The 21,460-nt window shown below is 49.8% G+C and overlaps 1 protein-coding gene across 1 annotated transcript; it reads right to left on the bottom strand.

Moving 5' to 3' along the window:
* Positions 1 to 19,539: 19,539 nt before the first annotated feature.
* RPRML (reprimo like) lies at positions 19,540 to 21,460 on the bottom strand. The gene is made up of 2 exons (XM_042021114.1): positions 21,354 to 21,460; positions 19,540 to 20,887 (listed from the first exon to the last, which is right to left on the bottom strand). The coding sequence occupies exon 2, from the start codon at positions 20,675 to 20,677 to the stop codon at positions 20,342 to 20,344; it is 336 nt and encodes a 111-aa protein (XP_041877048.1). The 5' UTR covers positions 20,678 to 20,887; positions 21,354 to 21,460; the 3' UTR covers positions 19,540 to 20,341.

The following is a 21,460-nucleotide window of genomic DNA, read 5'->3' as shown; positions in this document are numbered from 1 at the left end:
CATTTCATTTTTAATCCCACCAAAAATAAAGCCACAGTTTGTGTCAAGATTAAATGACAAGAGTGCTATAATCTGTCTCCTGGAAAACAGAGCATAGCCCTAATGTAAAGATATGTTTGCATGAGAACACTTTGTATGAAAATGTTTTGTGTGTTAGTTTTGTATCATAAAAACTAATCCTTCATACTGTATAGAATTATACAGCAGAGTAAGAATATTATTATAACAAAAACTGTCGAAAGAAGCTACAACCAAAGAAGCCTCCTGAAGATACCTGACTAGGACTTTAAAGTGTAAGTTAAACCACTAAGATTAGATAAAGGAAAGAGAAATACCCATAGATAGTAAAATAACAAATCAAGTGATCCCATTAGTAGAAGATGTTGAAATTCCAGAGAGATCAAAACGGGCTCCCCCAGTGATTATTGAACTACTGGAAGGGGCACAACCAGTGTCAATTAAACAATATACACTAAGGCATGGAACATGAGTAAGAATAGAACCAATAATTACGAAATTTATTAATCAGAGGTTGTTGAGAAAGTGTAGATCTTCCTGCAATACCCCAATTCTACCAGTACAAAAGCCAAATGAAAGTTATTGATTAGTTCAGGACCTGAGGACACTTTACTCACAAAATTACAAAGTGACTGAGTGTGATTTTCAGTTTTACATTTAAAAGATGCTCTCTTTTGTCTGCCATTAGCTGAAAGCAGTCAGGAATTTTTTGCCTTTGAATGGAAAAACCCCAGAACAGGGAGAAAAAGTCAGCTCACATGGACTGTATTGCCACAAGGATTCAAGAGCCATGAGATTTGGAAATCAATTAGCCAAGGAACTAGAAGCCTGGACACTGCCACTTAGAGAAGGTACATTTCTGCAGTACGTCGATGATCTGCTGATAGCAACAAGGACCCGTGAAGACTACAAGAACTAGACTGTAAGTCTTTTAAATTTTCTGGGACTAAGTGGATATAGAGTCTCCCCTGAAAAGGCTCAGCTAGTCCTCCAGAATGTTACATATCGAAGGTATAAACTAGCAAGAGGGGAGAGAGCCTCGGGAGACAACAGGAAAGAGGCAATTTGTCAAATGCCCAGGCCAACCACAACCAAAGAACTGAGAACCTTTCTGGGAATGACAGGATGGTGTAGATTCTAGATTTACAACTATGGACTCATTGTGAAACCTTGATACCAACTCCTAAAAGAGACTGGGGGAACTCACCTATGCTGGACACCAGAGACTAATAATGCATTGATAACTCCGAAACGTGAGTTAATGCAAGCTCCAGCATTGGGCATACCAGATGTCACTAAACCTTTTCTGTTGTTCTCACATGAGAGACAAGGACTGGTGCTGGAACTTTTGGCACAGAAGCTGGGACCACACAAAAGGCCAGTGGCTTATTTCTCCAAGCAGCTGGACGTGGTCAGCCAAGGAGAGCCCACCTGCCTGCGTGCAGTGGCAGCTGGGACCCTGAACATAGAGGAAGCCCTCAAGTTCACACTGGGGCAGCAGAGAACTGTTTTTGTCTCTCACACAGTGTCAGCAGTGCTCACACAGAAAGGAAATCACTGGTTAAGCCCATCTCGCTTTCTCAAACACCAAGCTGTCCTAACAGAATCGGAGGATGTGAGTAGCCAAGTAACCAACGTTTTAAACCCAGCAGCTTACCTCCAGGGCAAGGCTGCTGAGGAGCCTGTACAGCATGACTGCATTGAAACCATGGAGGCAGCTGACTCCGGCCGCCTGGACCTAAAGGACTCTCGGCTAGAAAATGCAGACAACTGGTTCACTGATGAAAGCAGTTATGTCAAGGATGGTAAGCGGCTCGCTGGGTATGCAGTTACAACCACAGACGCTGTCATTGAGGCAAAACCGTTACCTGTGGGGACATCAGCTCAAAAGGCTGAAATAATAGCCCTAACTTGAGCCTTGGCATTAGCCAAAGGAAAACCTATCAACATTTGGACTGATTCAAGGTATGCTTTTGGGGTGGTACACGCTCACGGGGCTATACAGAAGAAAGAAATCAAGCATGCTACTGCAATCATGCAGTTACTGGAAGCAGTGGTAAAACCTTCCAAAGTGGCTATAATGCATTGTAAGGGACACTCCCAGGGTAACACTATCCCTGAACTGGGAAATGCTATGGCAGACAAAACAGCAAAGGCAGTGGCCAGTAGAGTTCAGATCCAAGCCCTAACTCTAATTATGATTTAAATTAGATACAAAATTTTAAAAAAATGAGCACAGATGGGTGGGCTAAGATAAAAAGGTCTCATAGTCATACCCAGAAAACTGTTAAAATTATTTATCCAAAGTGAACACTGCATCAAATCACCTTAGATGAGACTTCTTGAAGGCTTAAAGAGGTATGAAACAAACTTACATCATGGTTACCCAACTTATCCTGGCTTAAACAATTGTTTGCAATAGCTATTTGTGTTATTGCATTCTTACTTACTGTTTGTATTAGTAGTTACTGTTGTATGATCTTATGTACTTAGAATCGCGATGCTTATGCTCAATGACAAAAGCATAAACTTAGAAATAAAATAGAGATGGGTTCTTACTTTAAAGACATGCAAGATTTGTAAAGAATTACAAATAACCAAAGAAAAGGGGGGATTGAGGGAGGGGCAGTCAATAACTAACTCATGGAAGCACAGGTTAACTATTGGGAGACAGCAAATGTTAGTTCAGACAGAAGATGTTAATTACAAAGCCTGAGAAGCCAAATTCACCCTAATCTTGTCAAGATAGAGGGGACAAGGATCATCTCCGAGACCGCTGAATCATTCCTCAAAGGACTACGCATGCCCAGGGAGAAAGGTGAAAAGTTCATGAGAGGATGACTACTGGCCTTCATCAGAGAAGACCCCCGAGGAAGAGGAGAGGCCTTCCTCAGCGCGACCACCAGGACACACAGCGCATGTGTGGCCCATATGCTAATGACTTCCGAGAAATAATTTGTATAACCACGCCTGTCCCAAGGAATGTGATGAATATTCATAATTTAGCCCATCATACTGTGTTGTAGAGAGCACCAGGTGTGTGTGTTTGGAGGAGCGATCCCCACACAGCCGGCGCGCCGAATAAAGCAAATACCCACTTCTCTGACTCTGTCTCTGAAGTGTCTCCTGGCCCGGTTGTGGCACGATTCACCAGCGAGCAGAAGCGGCTGAGATCTCAGCCAAGCCATGCCAAGCAGGGCCCAGCCCAGCCCTGTGGGCCGCGCTGCGGGCCCCCAGTTATCTATCTGAAAGCCAGAAACAAGAGAGCTTTCCCGGGCTTTGTTCGTTCTTGAATGTGGATCACAGAGGCGTGTCAAGCTTCTTAAGTGGCTTAACAAAGTTGCCAATATTCAAACTAGCCAGTTGATTGGTTCTGTCGGGTCTAGAGGAATCTGTAAGCACCTCTTTGCAAGAGAATCACTTCCATGGCTGATGGAGCCCTCTTTAACTAAAAACCCAAACTATGCGAAACCATGACATCCTTGAAGAGTGAAGCACAAGTGGTATGTGCCTCTTCTAGGACTGGGGCTGTTGTCCTTTGTGTGTGCCAGCATGGAGAAAGATGAAGATCTGGGTGCTGTCCCCAAGCTCTGTGTCCTCACAGCCCTGCTCTCAAAGGACCCATCACCCGGGGGCACATCCCTGTGATCCCTGATACTGCTCCATGCTCTGTGTCCAGGAGGCTGAGCTCCAGGGCCCACTGAGAGCTCAAGGGAGGGTTTTGGCTCCTGGCACAGAGCCTCAGCTCCTGCTCCCTGGCACCTGCTGCAGATGCTGGGGCCTGGCTCTTATAGCACTGAGTTATTCCCCTGGGGCCAGGCAGGTACAACACAGGAATGAGTTTCTTTTCTGCTGCCAGTGCTGCCTATGTGGGTAAAAGAAGCCTGGACATGGGTTGGCATTGCTTTTATGCACTCCCACATATGTCTCCCTGCACAGCAGAATAATGCTGCAGAATAATGAACAGGCTTTTCTAGGGAGGTCTGAAATACCTTCCTGGCCTCTTGTGCCACTTGGAGGAAGCTGTGGATCTGCCCACCCCTATGTGTCCTTGTTCCTGAGCCCCTGGATGACTGTGGAGTGGCCCAGGGAGGTGGCAACGGCAGAGTGTGTGTTTAACTATGAGCAGGCTGCTCACTGTTACAGGTCTGTGCTGTCTGGAGAGGATGAGAAAGCTGAGCGTGCTCCCGAAAGCCTCAGAGCATCCCTGTTCCCCCCACACACCTGTCTGTGGCACAGAGTGCCAGCATCCTTCTGCTCCCTCCACAGAGTCACCCAAGACAGGCAGGGAAGGCCCCAATCTTGCTCCTGGGGGGAGCAGGGAGGATGTTGGAACTGTAAATAGAAAGTAATTTCCATTTCAATGCTCCTGCTCCAGACTGGGCCTGGGTGTGTGGGTGCAGACCAGCTCCTCTCTGCCTCTCCCTACTTTGGGCGGCTTCTCCACAGAATTTTCCTGTCATTACTTCTGTCCTGTGTCACCTCCCTATCTGCCCACAGCTGTTTCTATTGCTTTACTCTCCTGAACTATCTCTAAATGGGGCTTGAGTTACTCCTGGAGGGCTTTGAGGAGGCAGGGAGCAGAGCCCAGCACACCAGTCCAAAGCAGAGCTGCTCACCCTTCACTTGTGGTCTCCTGCTCCTCACGGCTGGGAACCTGGAAGCTGCTATGCTGAGCCCTTTGGGGCTCCCTAAGTCTACGAGGGCTCCCAGCACACAATGGAAATGAGACCAGTTCATAACTGTCACCTTTTGATTTTTTTTTTTTGGTTGTTGATTTTTCACCAGCCTCTCAGAATTTGGTTTCTCATATCTTAGGAAAAGTGCCTCAAACACCAGTGATCCCCGCTGCTCAATGCCATGACCTTGAATTCAGGGATCTGAATTCAGGGATCCCTGAACTCAGGGAGGCTCTGTCCATCACAGGCAGGGAGAGACAGGAGAGCGTCTGAGACCATGTATCTGTCCAGCCCTTCTTGTCTGTCTACCTGCTGCCAAGGCAGAGGACTGTGAGCTCTCCTCGTGGAAAAACAGAGGGAGAAGGGGGAGAATTGCCAAATGCAACATGGCAGAACAGGAGGCAGATAGAGGCCGTGCCAACAGCAGTGTCAGTCACTCCTTCTGCACCAGGCAGGTTGAGAAAGGAGCTGGATCCTGACAGCTGAGATGGCGGCAGAAGTGTCTCCTCCTGCCGGGCAACAGAGCCCAAGGGTGGGGCAGCAGCCACCCACACAGGCTGGTGGGTTCATGCCTGTGTCCCTGTGCAAGGCTGCTCCTGCTTCCTCCAAGGTACAACCCAAGGGACAGCAGTTCACAGTCACCAGCTTCCCTGTGCTCCTCTTCTCTTGCTGAGTGTGCCCTTCCTGCTGAATTCTCACTGGATGTCAGGGATCCGGGGCTTCATCTCTCACTAGTCCAGCCCTCCATAACACTGCCATGATGTTTGTGCCCCAGGAGGGGAGGAGAGAGGTCTCTTGCCCAAAGATCCTGAGTGACATGTGCAAAGGGGGAGGAGAGGCTGCAGCACATCGAAGAGTTTCATGGAATCATGGGATGATTTGGGTGGGAAGGCACCTGAAAGGCCATCCAGTTCCAGCCCCTGCCATCGGTAGGGTCACCTTCCACTAGACCAGGTTGCTCTAGGCCCTGTCCAACACAGCCTTGTTTCAGAAACAGACTTTTATCAAAGCTCTGGCTTGCTCAGGGTCCTCTACATGCAGCTGGCATTGAGCCCATAGGAGAAGAGCCAGGACTGGTCACCAGCTGGCAGGAGGATCCCCGGGCCAAGTTCTCCTGGCCTATCTAGCTCTTTGGAGCAGAGCAAACAACCTGGGCCAGTGCCACTGCAGGAGGTTCTGAACAGGGCTCACAACCAGGGAGCTCTGCAAGAGCAAACACTCCGCTCAAGCATCAGCCCACTTCCGAGCCCCTTCTTTGGCACGAATTTCTGTAGGTGAAGGCTTTGATGAAGGTCACAAAGCATCAGAAACCTAGGGGAGAAATGTGTGTGAGGTGGCCAGCACCTTGCTCCACCTTCTGCTGTCTCCTCAGCTCTGGCGTGTGCTGGCAGCACATCCCATCCCCAAACACCGCCTCCAGCGCAGGAGACAGCAGAGGAGGAAACATGGAGGTGACATAAAAAACAGCATTTGCTTTCTTGGCCATCTGTCACAGTGTCTCTGCTGCCTTCCCAAATACATCCCAGCTCAGCACTGGCTGGGAAAAACAGGGAGTTATTTTGGTTCAGCAGCATCCAGCAGGAGCAGACCCCACAGAGTACGGTGCTGTTCAGTGCACTGGGACCACCAGCTTCATCAGTGGGACAGGACACAGGATGCAGGTGCCCCATGCACCTCAAGCCACCCTGGGGTTCAGTCACTGCTGCAGTGCCCACCAGCAGGAGTTGGACTACACGATCCTTGTGGGTCCCTTCCAACTCAGCTAATTCTGTGGTTCTCGGATTCTGCTGCTCCATGTTCAGCACCTGCAGCTGTAGGGCTCCTCTTCTGCCTCACTGACCCTCATGGTGGAAAGCTGGTTTGTTTTTCAAGGTTTGACTATGATCTTGGTGCTGTGGGCAGGGAGATGCTGGGCACTGCCAGAGGAGGATCCCATGTTCCCACTTGTCTCCCCTGTGATGGATCTGGCAGCAAGTGGATCCTCTCTGTGAGTCAGGGAGGGAGCGGATCCAGAGAGCTGAGGAGAAAAAAACCCTCACTATTCAGCCAGATCTGCCTCATTGATGGACAAAGGAGAGAGGATGGGAGAAGGAAACCCACTGCCTGCACCAGTGTGGGATCATGAATCACAGAATTGTTCAGGTTGGAAAGGTCCTCTAAGACTAATGAGTCCCACCATTAAGCCAGCACTGCCAGATCCACCCCTGAACCATACTCCCAAGTGCCACGTCCACATATTTTGTGAACACTTCAGGGACAGTGATTCCACCACTGCCCTGGGCAGCCTGTGCCAGGACAACCCTTTGGGTGAAGAAATTTTCCCTAATATCCAACCTAAACCTCCCTGGTGCAACTTGAAGCTGTTTCCACTTCTCCTGTCCCTGTTCCCTGGGAGCAGAGCCTGATTCCCACCCCCGGCTGCCCCCTCCTGTCAGGGAGTTGTGCAGAGCCACAAGGTTCCCCCTGAGCCTCCTTTGCTCCAGCCTGAGCCCCTTTCCAGCTCCCTCAGCCACTCCTGGGGCTCCAGTCCCTTCTCCGTCTCAGTTCCCTTCCCCAGACACACTCCAGCCCCTCAATGTCTGTAATGTCACAAGGTGCCCAGAACTGACCACAGGATTTGGGTTGCCTCAGCAGTGACCAGTTCAGAGGGATCACTCCAGGGGATGACTCTGGGATTCCAGCTGGCTGAGCCCACAGTCACTACAGGGGCTGATGCAGCTGAGTGGGTCTTTGCCCCACGGACTATGGCACACAGCCTGGTGGGTTCCACAGACACAGCCTGAGGTGCTGAGGGCCACTGTCACCCCAGCACAGCACAGAGGGCTCCCTGTGTGAGCCCAGCAGCTCTGCCAGAGCTCCCTGGCCTTTGGGAGATGTTTTCCTTGAGCCCTGATCTGGGCAGTCTTTCCACAATGCCTTCACATTTTCCTGGTCACAAGGCAGTGTCCCCGGAGCAGACACAGTGAGGGCTGGCAGAGTTTTGACACATTTCAGGAGGAGCATTAATAGCACAGAGCTGGAGGCTGTTCTGTTGGAGGCCTTCGGCACCTTCCAGAGTCATTTCCCAAGCAATTCATTACCTGCCTGAAATTATTCCTCAGGGAATGAGACAGGTAATTCTTTTCTGTTGAGTTTGGAATAACTTGCAGAAGACCCACACAAAACAATCTATGACAAAAAAGGCTTAGAATTCGTTCCTCTAGGATATTTTTAAGTGGAATCATTCCCTTGAAGTTGTCTGGATTCACAGGAAGACTGTCCCAGGGACAAAAGGAGTAAATTTGAAGGAAAATGGGGAAAAAACATGAGGTCAGGGGAAAAAGAGCATTTTGACATGGACAAAGTGACAAGGGCCAATTCTGTAATAGAAAGTTATTTTCTTGTCACATTGCAACAAATGGGGACTAAAAGAAAGAAGAAAAAGCCTGAGAAATGGCAACACTATGTAGGCAGCTGGACTAAGGCAAAGGAAGGCAAGTTTTATCATGAGAATTTAATGTTTTGTCTCTTTCTGTTTATTTCCCAAGCTCCAAAATAACCCATCAGCAGGAAACCAATGCCACATCCTTCCACCATCTCTGCATTGTCATCCAAATTCAAAGTGGGAGTGAGACTTCCCAGATCCAGTGCAGTGAGGTGAGCTACACTGAAGACTGGGCTTTGAGTAAGGGAGCAACAGGTCCCATGGAAGGTACTTTGGGCAAGGCATTTTTGACTTGAAGGTGGCAGATTTGTGCCATGCTGCCTGTGCTTCCCAATAGCACCTCATCGCACCCAGAAAAGAAAAGCAAGGGAGAAGCTGCCAGAATTCAAGGGGCTTCTGTACAAGGACAGTTTGATGGTTTGGGAAAAGGAGAGCAGAATCACAAAATCACAGACTGTGTAAGGTTGGGAGGGACCACAGGGGGTTCATCTGCTCCAGGATGTGTAATATGTTTGCACACCCCCCACACTGGGAGGAGAGGTGTGAGAAATGCAAGACAAGACGAGAGACAGGATGAGAGTTTGAAAGGAGACCAGAAAAACAGGGAAATAGCCCAGAAATGGCCCTGAATTAGCCCTGGAATGGCGTTCTCTGGGAGCAAAGGCAGAGCTGTGCAAACCTGCCGTGGTCATCAGCTCCATGAAGTGTGGGTGGGGAACAGCGAGCTAGGCACAGGTATGGTCCTGGGGTTTTAGTGGATCCAACCTCAAGGAGAATTCTTCTAAAGCTGTCTTTTGGGGAGCTTGAGAAATACTTTTCACAAGGTTGTAGTCTTTCCTTCCTCTTCCCTACAGCAGGCAGAAGGCCTGAGACATTTAAATTAACTGTGCGTGTGGCAAATCCCTAAGCGGCCAGAGGTTCCTGTTCCTTGTGCCAGTAGTGATGCCTGTGGGCTGCTTGGTGAACCAGGGAATGACCTGACCAACATGGAAATGATGTTTAGTGTTAGTTTACTATGTTGGGTTTTTTCCAGGTTCCCTAATCTGGATCACAGCGTTGCTCCCCTTTGTGTGGGATTGCCAGGATGGCAGCAAGGATGCAGGAAGCTGGGGATGCTCTAAGCTGTTCATGCCGTGAGCTTTAGCAGGTGAAAGCCCAGTCCTAAACTATCCCCTCTTCTAGAAATGTCCGTAAGTGCTGGGCATTCCCATCACAACATGGAGGGCAGTGCTGAGGCTGAGCTTTGGTATCGCTGCTCTTCTATTTCTTCATCTCACAACCTCCTCACATGAGGAGGGAGCTATAAAAGGGCCTTTGGCCCACTGCATGCAGTGGCCAGCTGGGTTTCTTTGTGTCTTGGTGCCAGGCATTGTTCCCTCCTGTCTGTTAAAGAGTAACCCAGTAAATACCTGGCAGGAAATAATTGGAGCTGTTAGTCATCCCAAAGCCCTGAAATAAGGCACCTGCAGGCAGAGCCTGAGCCACTTAAAGCAAGTGTGCCTGTGGAAATTCCTGTGCGGATGAGGTTCTTACTAACTTCTCTCTCCCATGAGCCTTTGCTGAGCTGAGGAGAAGGAGCTGGCTTTCAGAGAATCGCAGAAACATGCAGGTTGGAAGAGACCTCCAGACTCATTGAGTCCAACCTGTGCCCAATCCCCACCTTGTTACCTGGACCAGAGCACTGAGTGCCACGTCCAGACCTTCCTGGGACACCTCCAGGGATGGGGGCTCCAAACCTCCGTGGGCAGCCCCTGCCACAGCTTGGCCACCCTTTCCATGAAAAAATTCTTCCTGATGTCTGTGGAGGCCGGTGGGCCTGTGGTACAAGGGACAAAGAGAGTCCACTGGTGGGACAGCCCCTAGTACCAAAGATCCTCCTCAAGTTATGGAGACAAAAAGGCTTTCCCCCCAGGATGTACTGTTCTACTATGTTAATATACCCCAGTTCTGCTTCCCCGGTTGGCCCATTGGCCTCCCTTCCCCTTTGTAGCTTGTATGTCCCGTGTCCTAGAAAGTTCTCCACTCCCTGTTTCCCTGTTGGCCCTTGCCCCATCGCCACTCCCTCAGAGTTTCCCTGCTGGCTCCCATACCCTAGCCCCGCCTGTGTACCACCATCATGCCCTCTGATCATTGGTCTCTGACGGTCCCTCAGCTCCCATATGTAACCCTGGACCCTCCTATATTATTTGTCTTCGTCCCTGGACCCCTTCACATGAGTGGCCGCAATAAACCTCTCCCGTGGAACCCCATACGAAGACCCTTCTCGGCTCTTTGTCGTCAACCCGTTTTAAGGAGCAATCCGTGGTGTGTGTGTGTACACATGTGTGAGTGTGTGGTGGTTCTGCTGAGCGGCTTCGTCTTGGAGACGTTTTCGGAAGGTCGCGGCACCTCAGCATCCAGCACCGCCAAGCCGGACCGCAGCAGATGTCCAACCTAAACCCCCCTTGGAAGCCATTTCCTCTTGTTCTGTTGTTCCCTGGGAGCAGAGCCCAACCCCCCCGGCTGCCCCCTCCTGTCAGGGAGTTGTGCAGAGCCACAAGGTCCCCCCTGAGCCTCCTCTGCTCCAGCCTGAGCCCCTTTCCAGCTCCCTCAGCTGCTTCAGTCCCTTCCCAGCTCCGTTCCCTTCCCTGAACACACTACAGCCCCTCAATGTCTCTGTCACCGTGAGGGGCCCAGAACTGGACGCAGAACTTGAGGTGTGACCTCAGCAGTGCCCAGAACAGGGGAACAATCAGTGCCCTGGTCCTGTTGCCACACTATCTTTGATACAAACACTTTTTGTTGTGGCTCATCCAGCCATGCTGGAGACTTCAGCTCCAGAGCAAAGTGCTTTGAAATCAGCACCTCAAACACATGAGGATGGAGTGGGCAGAGCCACCTCTACCTCTGTGAAATGTGGTCAGTGCAGGGGAATGCTTTGAACTTGCTTTGCAACCCAAGGAAAAAATCAGGTGTCATGTCTTGACTTGAAAATAGAAATATCCAGAGCTCCCTGACATGGCAGAGCTGCCTTCTTTCTTTTTCCTTCCCAGTCATCTGGGAAGCACATAAAACTAGAAACTGTTTTAACCCCAAATCACAAGAAATATCCCTAGTGATGCAGCCCAGACAGAAGGAAGTGTGCAAAAAAAAGCCATGAGCTACAGGAATGCAAATGTGATCAGTGCCTCCCTTCTGCACCTTTGCCCAGCCCAGAGATCATCACATTTCTGTACAGATTTTTCATCTCCCCATTCCTTGTTTCCCCAGGAACTTTATAAACTCTGTAATGAAATGCAGCCACCTGGCACACAGCACACTGCTGAGAGGGAAGGGAGAAGGGAAACTTGAGCCAAGGATACAGAGCAAGTCCAGCATTTTTCTAGGCATGATCTTGCAAGCGCTGCGATGAAAAGAACATCACGATGTTTTTTCCTACCTGTGCAACCTCCCTGAACCATTCCCAGCCACTGGGAATTGCCATCTGTACCAGAGACCAAGTCTTTGCTCCACAAAACAGGGATGTGGAAGTCTCAAAGGGACTTGCTAGAAAAATTGTGTGCACCTGGGCAAAGCAACCTATTTCCTGAAGCTCCTCAGCCAGAAACTGCTTCACTTTGTCTAATCAACATTTATGGTGGAGACCTTTAGTTTCATTCATGTAAAAGGGAGGTCCATCAGAGCCAGGTTGTGGCAGGGAGATTGGGGAAAATTAGGGAAAATATTGGAGATTAGGGAAAATTTCTCCATGGAAAGGGTTGCCAAGCATTGGAACAGGCTGCCCAAGGCAGTGGAGTCACTATGCCTGCAAGTGTTCAAAAAACATGTGGATGAGGTACTTGAGGACATGGTTTAGTGGTGAACATGATGGTGGTACTGGTAGATGGTTGAACATGGTGATCTTGGAGCTCTTTCCAGTCTGAACAATTCTGTGGGTTTCTACCAGAAATCATTGCCAAGGCTGATCTAGAAGTGTCACTGCCAACTCCAGCTTGCCTAGAGGTTTCCATCAGTCCAGGGCAGCTCTGACCTTGAACCAGAGCTTCTGGAACATCCCCCAGCTGAGCAGAGTGAGCAGCACAGGAAGCAGAAGGGATGAGCAGCTGGTTCAGCACTGACTGTACACAGCCAGACTTTGAGCTCAGCCAGCTGCAGCACACTGTGATCATGATAGGGGCAAGGGGAGATTAAACCCCTTCTCCTTTCCAGCTGTGATCCTCAGGCTTGCTGCAGATGTCCAAGGATATGTCCTGTCAGGCAGGACTGTTGGCATGTCCTGCCAGGGGGTGTGAGATTTAGTGGCCCATTGGCTCCCTGGTTTGTGAAATCTGGGATGAGGCAGGATGAGCCTTGCTGTGTCCATGGGTCAGTAACCTCCCTGGCTGCAGCCTGTGAGGTTTAGGGGCTTTAACACCTCTCTGGAGCTGAGGAGCTGGGCCCTGCAGAGCACAGCAGAGCAGTGGGGAGCAGCGCTCCACTTCGAGGCTGGTCCTCGTGGCAGCTGGCAGAGCGTACACCAAGCTGGATGGATGGCTGGTCTGGGAATTCATTGCAACCAATTAGTCCGATTTTCAATTATCTGAGAGAAAGAACTTAGTTAATTAAAGTCTAATTGCATTTTGACTGCTTCTTCATCTGTCTTGTCCTATTAAACCTGCATTTGGGGATGCAGGCAAGAGGGGAGCACTCACAGCTGCCTGGAAACCTGTAAGATGGGAACACTTGTGGAGCTTGCCAGAAAGGATGACTCTGGATTTAACCCTACATGTGTGACAGCTCCAGCCATGCCAGGGCAGAGAGCCAGCATCCAGCACCAGCCAGGCAGCTGCCATGGAAAGGGAACAATGCCCTGGGCTTGCTTCATGCACACCTTGTTTTCCTGGAAGATGCACAAGCACCTGCATCCACGCTCACACCCACGTGTACTAGCCTCCAAAACCAACACACACCAAGGCAACAAAACTGCCTCTTTCATGGAGAACAAGAGGGTTTTGATTCTGCAATTCCAACCCCTTTTCCAGAAAGGCCACTCATGCCACAGGGGTAGATGTTTCTCCTTGTTTATTTTTCTTCTGCTTTTCTTGATTATTGTCTTGCCCATAATTGCCAGTGTCACACCCACAGTTAGATGGAGGTGGTAACTCATGTCCTCGCAGTATTGGATCCTGTCAGAAGAAGTGGGGCATCACAGGAAGGCTGGATCTTGTCTCCTTTCCCTCTAGAGTCACTCCAGAAACCAGAAGTAGTGGTATTCACTGAAAGCACATGTCAGCTGGCACGCCTGGTACTGCTGAAATTCATAAGCAGCAGTGAGTCCACATAGAAGGAAAAGGCAGATCCAACCAGGGATTCTGGTTCTGAGTCCTCTGGTCTCATAGCTCCCTGCTAGGAGAAAATCCAGCTGCAGAGGTGGTGTCTTCAAAGGCTGTCACTGGGGCAGGAGAGCCCCATTCCTCTGAGAAGACATGTTCAGGCAGGTCTTATTAATTCAAAACCAGGATATTAATTTGATTTAATAGCTGGTCCCTGACTGCACCCCAGCAGAGAACACTTTGCCATGCTCAGTCCCAGCTGAATGCCGTGGGCTGACAAAGAGTGACAAAACGGCTGCCTTCACCTTGAAGGCACCTGTGACCTACAGCCAAGATTGCCACGCAGACCCATCTGTCAGAAAGACATTTTTGCTCTGTTGTTGATTAACCTGCCTTAAATTAATGGTATGAAAATGTCATCCCCACCAATGAGCTTCTGGCAGGGAAGAGAGCTGCAAAGGCCTCTCTGAAGCAAGACTTGTGTTTCACTTACAACCTGAAATACATGTAGATGAGCAGCATCTTTCAGATTGGAGACAGTCACTTTAGATACATGTTTATGTTTCTGAGTGTTGCCAGTGCTTCCACCACTTCCCAGCACGTTGACAGTGACAGTTTCAGGGATGTGCCAAACCATACTCATTGCTGGCAATGTTCTGATTTTCTCTTAACTCAAGTTTCCATAACCACGTGCTCATGGAACAAACAAGTCCAAGAAACTGTCTGTCTCTAAAATCAGAGGAGCACAAATTTGGCCAGACTGATGGGGAAATGCTTGGCTAAGTCATCTTAATGGGAGAGCTAGTGTGAAGCCAAAGGTGTATCCAACACCCCGGATCAGGCCTTGTCAAGGCTGTTGAGGTTTTGTTCTTCCCTGTGCTCACTGTTTTACAAAGACATATTCTCCAGACTAAAGTTAAATGAGGTTTCCAATCCCTCATTCATACTTAAAAACACTAAGTTGGATTCAGGAAGCCAAGCAACTGCTTTAAAGGCACCTACACTTGCAAAATCTAATGAGACACTCCCTGTGCACAGACAGCAAAGCCCAGAGCAACGTTCCCGAGTCCTCTGTGGTCTTTCACCTCTGTCATTTTGCCACTGCCCAGGGACTGTTCAGGTCAGGTTGTCAGCACAGGTTTGAACCATTCCCCCACATTAACAGTATCATCGGTTAAGTTCCTGTGCCCACAAATGTTCCTGGTGTTCTCCATCTCCTTGGCACAGATGGGGCTGTAAGATCCGTTTTATTCCAAGGATGGCTTTAAATACTCACACAATCCCAAAACAGCTCTGGTTTGGCAAAAAGGGACAAATCACTTTTTTTGGAAGTGACCAGCTTTCTTTGCCCCAGGTTTTTGGTACCCATTTGTTACACAGGTACCCATTTTGGTGGGTACCAGGTGCTCTGCACACCTGAGTTGAGAGCAAGCCCAGTGCCAGGCTGGCAGCTCCAGTCAGGCTCAGGGACAGGGACAGGGCAGGGCAGGGAGTCTGAGGAGCTACACACCAAAATGCCACTATCAGCCTCAGCAGCAAAGCAGCTGGAAGACCCAGAAACAGGGAAACATTTCCCTTTCAAACAGAGAAACTGGCGGGCAAAGTCTCCAACGTGGCAAAGCTGGCTCTGAACTCTGTCATTGTTTGGCTTTGGTCTCCCTTGAGTCCCTGACTGATGGCATCAACTTGTCCCTCTCTGGCAGAGCTAATGGACAACAGAGGCTTTATCTGGAGGCTAATGGCTCCTGCACAGCCGATACAAGACACCCACGCTGAGGGTGGTGGATTTATGGAGCAATGTCCCTGAGTAATGGCACTGCAGATTTCAAGCCATGTCTCTGCTAAGTGAACCCAACACGCACTGCCTCAGCTTCGTCCGGAGAAAACAGGCTCACAAAGCTGCTGCTTTAGCCAGCATTGAATTAAAATTATATATGAGTATCAGCTGAACAGACCTCACACACTTGCTGGAGGGGATGGCTTGGGAGAGGAGGTGGAAGTGCCTTTTTGCCCATGGCTGGGAGGGCAGGAGGGAGACACAGGAAATTTCCATCTTGCTTGATGGATGCCCTTTTGGGGAGCACAGCAGTATGGAGACCTTGCCAGAGCTCAGGAAACATGTGTTCTCTTCTTAGGTCTGTCATGGGGATTTAGGAAAAGTGGTCTGTTACCCCTTCCAGCCCCTAAATTCCTGTCTTTTCTTGGAGACCAACTTTGGGACATCCATCACTTGGGACATGGGCAGGCTGTGACCTGGGACTACAGCACCCTGCTGTGGGCCCAGCTAGGATCAAGGGTTGCCCATCACTGCTCCCTCGTGTGTGCACACCTGCAGAGACAAGAGTGTCCTTCCCTTTAGCCAGCTGGGGACACACCTGGAGCTAGGCCAGAGGTGTGGCCAAGGAACAAAGTTGGTGGCAGAGCATCATCCCAGACCCACCCATGAGAGTGGGTCCATTCACCCCCTCTAGCACCCGGTTTAAACCTGCAGAGATCCACTCCAGCTGTTCCTCAGGCTTTCCAGGGAAACATTTGTCCAGAACAACCTGGTTCCCTCCACCTCTCTACAGAAAAAACCCAGGACTGCCAGACAAGAGACAGGAAACTGCTACTTATCTAATTTGATTTCATTTTATTTCTTTTTTATTTTCTGGGCTCTCAGAAATGCGTTCAGTCTGGATTGAGGTTACAACCCGAGTAATGCCTCCCTGCCTAAAAAAAACCTGTTGCCATAACAACCTGACTCTGTGCTTTATTACCATGGCGATTCTCAGGCATTATTAAATACTGTGTATGTTTGGTGCAGGTGCTCCAGTACATCTGGTGCCAAGCTCAGGTTGGGATCCTTCTTCCCCCCACAATCTGTCTCATCATGTTTAACTCTTCCATTCCCTCGGTCCAGACTGCCAAGGCAGGGGAAAAAGGTGGCTATCATCTGGGACTTTGGTGTTTTCCCCACCACAGGGACATCTGTATGACCAGCATTTTCCAGGTGGGTCAAGCCACCTGTTTTATTTCAGTCATACAACCAGTGATTCCATAAGCAGAGGATTTCCCTTTGCAGGCTGTTCAGCAGCGGGAAATGCTCTCACTTGCCTTTCTCTGCTGTTTCCCTGGTGCCTGTCTAGAAAGAAGAAATTCCAACTCCAGCAGAATCACAGCAAGTGGGGACCAGCCCAGAGACAGGGAGCTGTGCCTGGAGGAGGATGGTGAAGGCCCAGGGCGAGTTGCTCTTGGTGGGCAGGACAACTTGACTGACCACGGAGTCATAGAGCCATAGAATCGTTACAGTTGGGAAAGACCTCCAAGACCACATACTGCCTAAAATCACGGTTGTTTTCAAAGAAGGGATGCAGACTAGATGGACCAGTGACTCAGACCGGTGTAACCAGTCCCACAGGATTGCACTGGTATCTTGTGTTCCAGCGCTAGGAGGGGATTTTAGAAGACTCAATGGCTGGTCCTCAGTCTGCCACTGATATGATGATCCATCTAAGCACATCCCTTCCCTCTCTGTCCCTCCAGCAGTGTCTCTCAGTCATGCTTGAACAGCTCCTGGCACCCCAGTGGCACTCTGGAAGTTATCGTGCTGCAAGCAACAATTAAAAAAAATTTTAAAACATAGTAATAAATAACAGTTTAAAAAAATTGCTCGAATTTTCTTGGGAGCTGGTACCCACTTGTGAGCTTATGCTAAATGAGTAGGTGTGAGATGAAAAACCATAGCCTGTGGGGAAAGGCAGCAGAAAGCCATTATGGTCTGCTTTCTTCAACAAGCCCTTCAGTAACAACCTCATCCTCCAGCTGCAGAACTCATGTCTCTGGAGCAGGACAGCTGGGTTTTCAGAATCTGAGATCACAGCTCTTCCCTGAGATCTGGGGAGCATCGTGGTGCCCTCAGTACCTTCCCTTAAGCAACCATGACTTCATCTCAAGATGGTCTTTAGACCCATAATTTCTGATCCAGGGGGTTCCTTCATGGTGCTAGCCTTCTTTTCCACAAATAACTCCTCCTCAGTGGGGTAATCAGCCTTTTATTAGGAATCTAATGGTATGAGGACGTGTGCAAGTGTCTTAAGTATCTTAACCCCAGCACAAGGAAGGCAGAAGCATACGGGGACACGTGCTGTAATATGGCAGATGTGGATGGTGCTGCCAACTGCTTCCTCTGAGGATCCTCAGACATTACAACCTGGTAACGCAGACACATCCCTGATGCCAGGAAAGAGCCCCAGCATGACCAGAGAATGGACAAGCCAATGTAAAGCTGGGCTCTTACCCCAAGGACCCGTGTGGAAAATGTTCCCTCTCCCAGCTGAGTCCTGAGCAAGCTCCACCTGCCTCAGCAGCTGCCCAGCTCTGCTTTCTGGGGCGTTTCATTGCTCCTCCAGCTCATGCGTACATGAGCCTTCTGTGGAGGATGTTTCTCCTTACCTCTGGAACACTCCACAGCACAAAAGGGATGAAAAGCCCCATGCCCCATTCCTGGATGTGGCCTCTAAGGACACATAGCAGGACCCTCAACACACACACCAGCTGTCACAGCCCTGGCAGAGGTGGGGACAGCTGAGATGTGTGACCAGCTGCATCACTCATGGTATTGCTCCAGGGCAAATGTAAATTTGATCGTTTAACTGCATTAGCCGCTTTCCCTGTGCCTTGCTCTCCTTGCTGACATTGGAAGGTTTCTTCCATCACCTCTGAGTTGTCCTTTGCATTGGGGTCACAGCTGGTGGATGGACTGGCAAGAGGGACCAAAATGGCAGCTGGAAGCAGGATGGGCTGGGAGTTGAGTGAGTGCATCTGGGTTATCCTGTGTGACAGCACAGCAGCCTGGAGATGTAGACACACCTTTAGGTTACAAACACAAGTACAGCCCAAGTGTTTGCTGAGCTGGGTCATTGTCTCCTTTGGGGTTTTCATGTCTCACGTCTGACCAGGCTGTGCTTCCACAGTAGGGGTGGTTTTCACTCATGCAAAGAGACCACGGAATCATGGAATCCTGGAATGGTTTGGGCTGGGAGAGATCTTAAAGCCCCTCCAGTGCCACCCCTGCCATGGCAGGGACACCTTCCACTGTCCCAGGCTGCTCCCAGCCCCGTCCAGACTGGCCTTGGGCACTGCCAGGGATCCAGGGGCAGCCACAGCTGCTCTGGGCACCTTGTGCCAGTTCTCTGAGCGATCTGTTCCAGGAGATCAATGGCCACAACATCCCTCGCAGCAGCAGGGACCAAAATCCCCATTCAGGCTGCTGTGTGAGGCCACTTTACATGTGGCAGCAGGGCAGCAAACCCTCTGCACTGAGAAGGTGGCTCAGGTCTGCAGACCTGCACATGCTCCTAAAAACTGCCTCTTCAGCAGTTCCACTGGCACCAACAGGGCATTTCAGAGTTTTGAACCCCAAATTCTGGCCCTGCTGCCATGTTGTCAGTGTGCTCCTAAGGCTGACACAGGCAACAGGTCAGTGGGAGCAACCAGAGACAGCACCACACTGGTCCTGCTCTGCATCATGTGGCAACCTGGAGAAGGTGCTCAGCACATAGTGATTAATTACAAAACATTCTCTAATCCCATTTTTCCCTCTGGGAAAGGCAAAGATCTGTTCCTCTAGATTTACATCCAAGTAGCTCAGTTCATCAGCTCCTCCAGTATCCAGGATTACTTTCCAACTACAGAAGTGAACCTCACAGGAATATTGTTGGTGCAACAAAACACAAATTATTTCTACCTCACACCCACAGCCAGAGCTGTAATTTCATCACAGAACAAAGGTCAGGAGTCTTCCTCCTCTCACATAATTCGGTTTTGACAGCTCATCGGGATCAGAGGACCTGGAGGTTTTAACTCAAAGGCTGAAATCTTGCTTTGCAAGAGGCACTCAGAGCATCTTTATGAGTCTCTGTTTCAGCACTTTGCAGGTATTTAACACAAGCCTGCAATACACAGTTCTTGATGGATTTATTTGCTAGTGGAAAGTGATACTCACTTGTGAAAAATGATGGTGGTTTCTGCTTTAAAGAAATACCTCCAATTACACTTCACTTCAAGGTGAGATGATTACATCTAGAACTAGGATTGAAATTCCTGAACTACACACACACACAGAAAGAATAAAGACAACACAAAATTCTGTTGAAACAGGTTGGTTTTTTTTCCTGAATGTTCACCGGGTTTCAAAAATTACAAAACCTCAAGGACTGTAACAATGTAGCACTTGGAAAAAAGAGGCTCGTGTACAAAAACAAGCATGCTTTTGTTTTAGGGGTGGGGAGGGATTTGTATTTATCTGGGTCCTTTTCTTCCTCCAGCATAGTGTGAAAGAAGAAAGTACCAGTTTATTTAACAGGATAGATCAGGAAAAAAAGGAAGAACATGCTTTCCCTGTTACAAAACAACCAGAAGATGCATGCTCGACATCCAAAACACAACAGACTGACACATTTTGTAGCATGCAGACTTTGTTTTATGAAGACCCACACAGTGCTTCCTTTCCCCTGCCCCTCTCAAAGACGCGGTCTGTGCCCTGCATTTTGCTCTCTCTTTAGTTTGTTCTTTTGTTTTCTTTTTGTGATGACTTTTTTTTTTTTTTTTAGCCCTAAATCCCAGGTAGCGGTATCCAAGGTAACAGCAGTAAAGAATCCAGATCTCCACATAATCACTGTTTCTGCAAGTTTCATGCAAAACTTAAGCCATTTCTGCATGCAACACGATGCTGGTCATGTATTGTGCTTCACACAGCTCTGGGGTGGTTTCCCCACTCACCACCACAGTTTCTTGACTGGGAAGAACAGGTTTGTTTTCCCATGGACACAGACAGACTACAAGACCCTCCCCCCCTTCCCACTCCCCCCAGTTGCCCCAAACACATGGGAATGTGCATCTCAACACCAGGTCCAGACAGTTCACTTGCCTACAAGAGCCCAGTGGCTTCAGTAAAGTCCCATGATTGCAGCGCCCACGTCCTTAGAAGGTCTTCGGTCCTTGACCAGAAAGTTAATCATGCTCTCTGATTTGATGAGCAAGTTGCAGCCCAAAAAGAAGATGCCAAACATCACAGTCAAGGAGAGGACACAGAGGACAGCAATCTGCACCACCCTCGTGATGAAAAGGCTCCTCTCGTCAGGTGCCAGCACCAAGGAGCCACCATCAGTCGCCAGCACCGCGCTGGTCCCATTGCAGCAGGCCATGAGCATCCCCAAGCCCTGGGTCCTGTTGGGGTCAGCTCCCTGCTCCAGGAGAGTCTGGTTGAAAAAGGATCCATTCATGGTCTATGTGTGACCCCAAATCTTCAGGAAAGGTAACAGGAGAGCTTGTTGTCCCCCTGTCCGCCCTTCACAGGCCAGGGCTCGGCAGCTCCAAGCCACCTCCTGCCTTTCCTCTGGAAGAGGAAAGATGGAGAGAGAACTTCCTCAAGGCTTCAAGCAGGTGGGAAGCCAGTCCATGCAGCTGAGGGATGGCTGGATCCCAGATCCCTCCTGGCAGAGCGTTAGCACGAGCCCCCAAACAAGCAAAAGGAGAGAGAGAGAAAAAGAGAGAGGGACTTGGGAGAGAGGACGGCAGCTGGGGATCACCCCATGCCCCCTGCCCTCCCAGCCTGCCCCCGAAGCAGCGGAGCAGTGCTGCCAGATCCCGGGAGTTCTCCCGTGGGAGGGAGAGCTGGTGCCTGCCGGCTGGAAGCTCCACAAATGCAAGTTACAAGCTAAAAGTCTTCACCGTGTTCAAAGAAAAAACAGCAACTCCACCCCCTTCCAGCCTCCCCCCAGGCCCGCCTTCCTCCTCCTCCACGTTCACTCTGCTGCCCACCCCTTCCCCACGCTGTGCACCCCGTCTCTGCCCTGCCACAGGTTCCTGCACCCACCCCTGTGCCACCCCCAGGTGGGGGCTGACCCCTAAGGCCCTGCAGAGCAGTACCTAACTCATCCCTCCCTCCAGCCCTCCCACCTGCTCCCAAAAGCATCCTGCATGGTCACTGTTCATCCTGGGCTGCTGGCAGGTCCCTGTTCCCCCGAAGGCTCCTGTAAGCCTCAGGTCAGTGCTGCTGTCACCGA

This window comes from Corvus kubaryi, unplaced genomic scaffold, assembly GCF_017639235.1.
Source record: "Corvus kubaryi isolate FWS band 111438036 unplaced genomic scaffold, C.kubaryi_AGA036_p1.0 37120, whole genome shotgun sequence".
Classification (NCBI taxonomy): domain Eukaryota; kingdom Metazoa; phylum Chordata; class Aves; order Passeriformes; family Corvidae; genus Corvus; species Corvus kubaryi.
The sequence above is the reverse complement of the archived record's forward strand: the minus strand, read 5'-3'. Positions and strand labels throughout refer to the sequence as shown.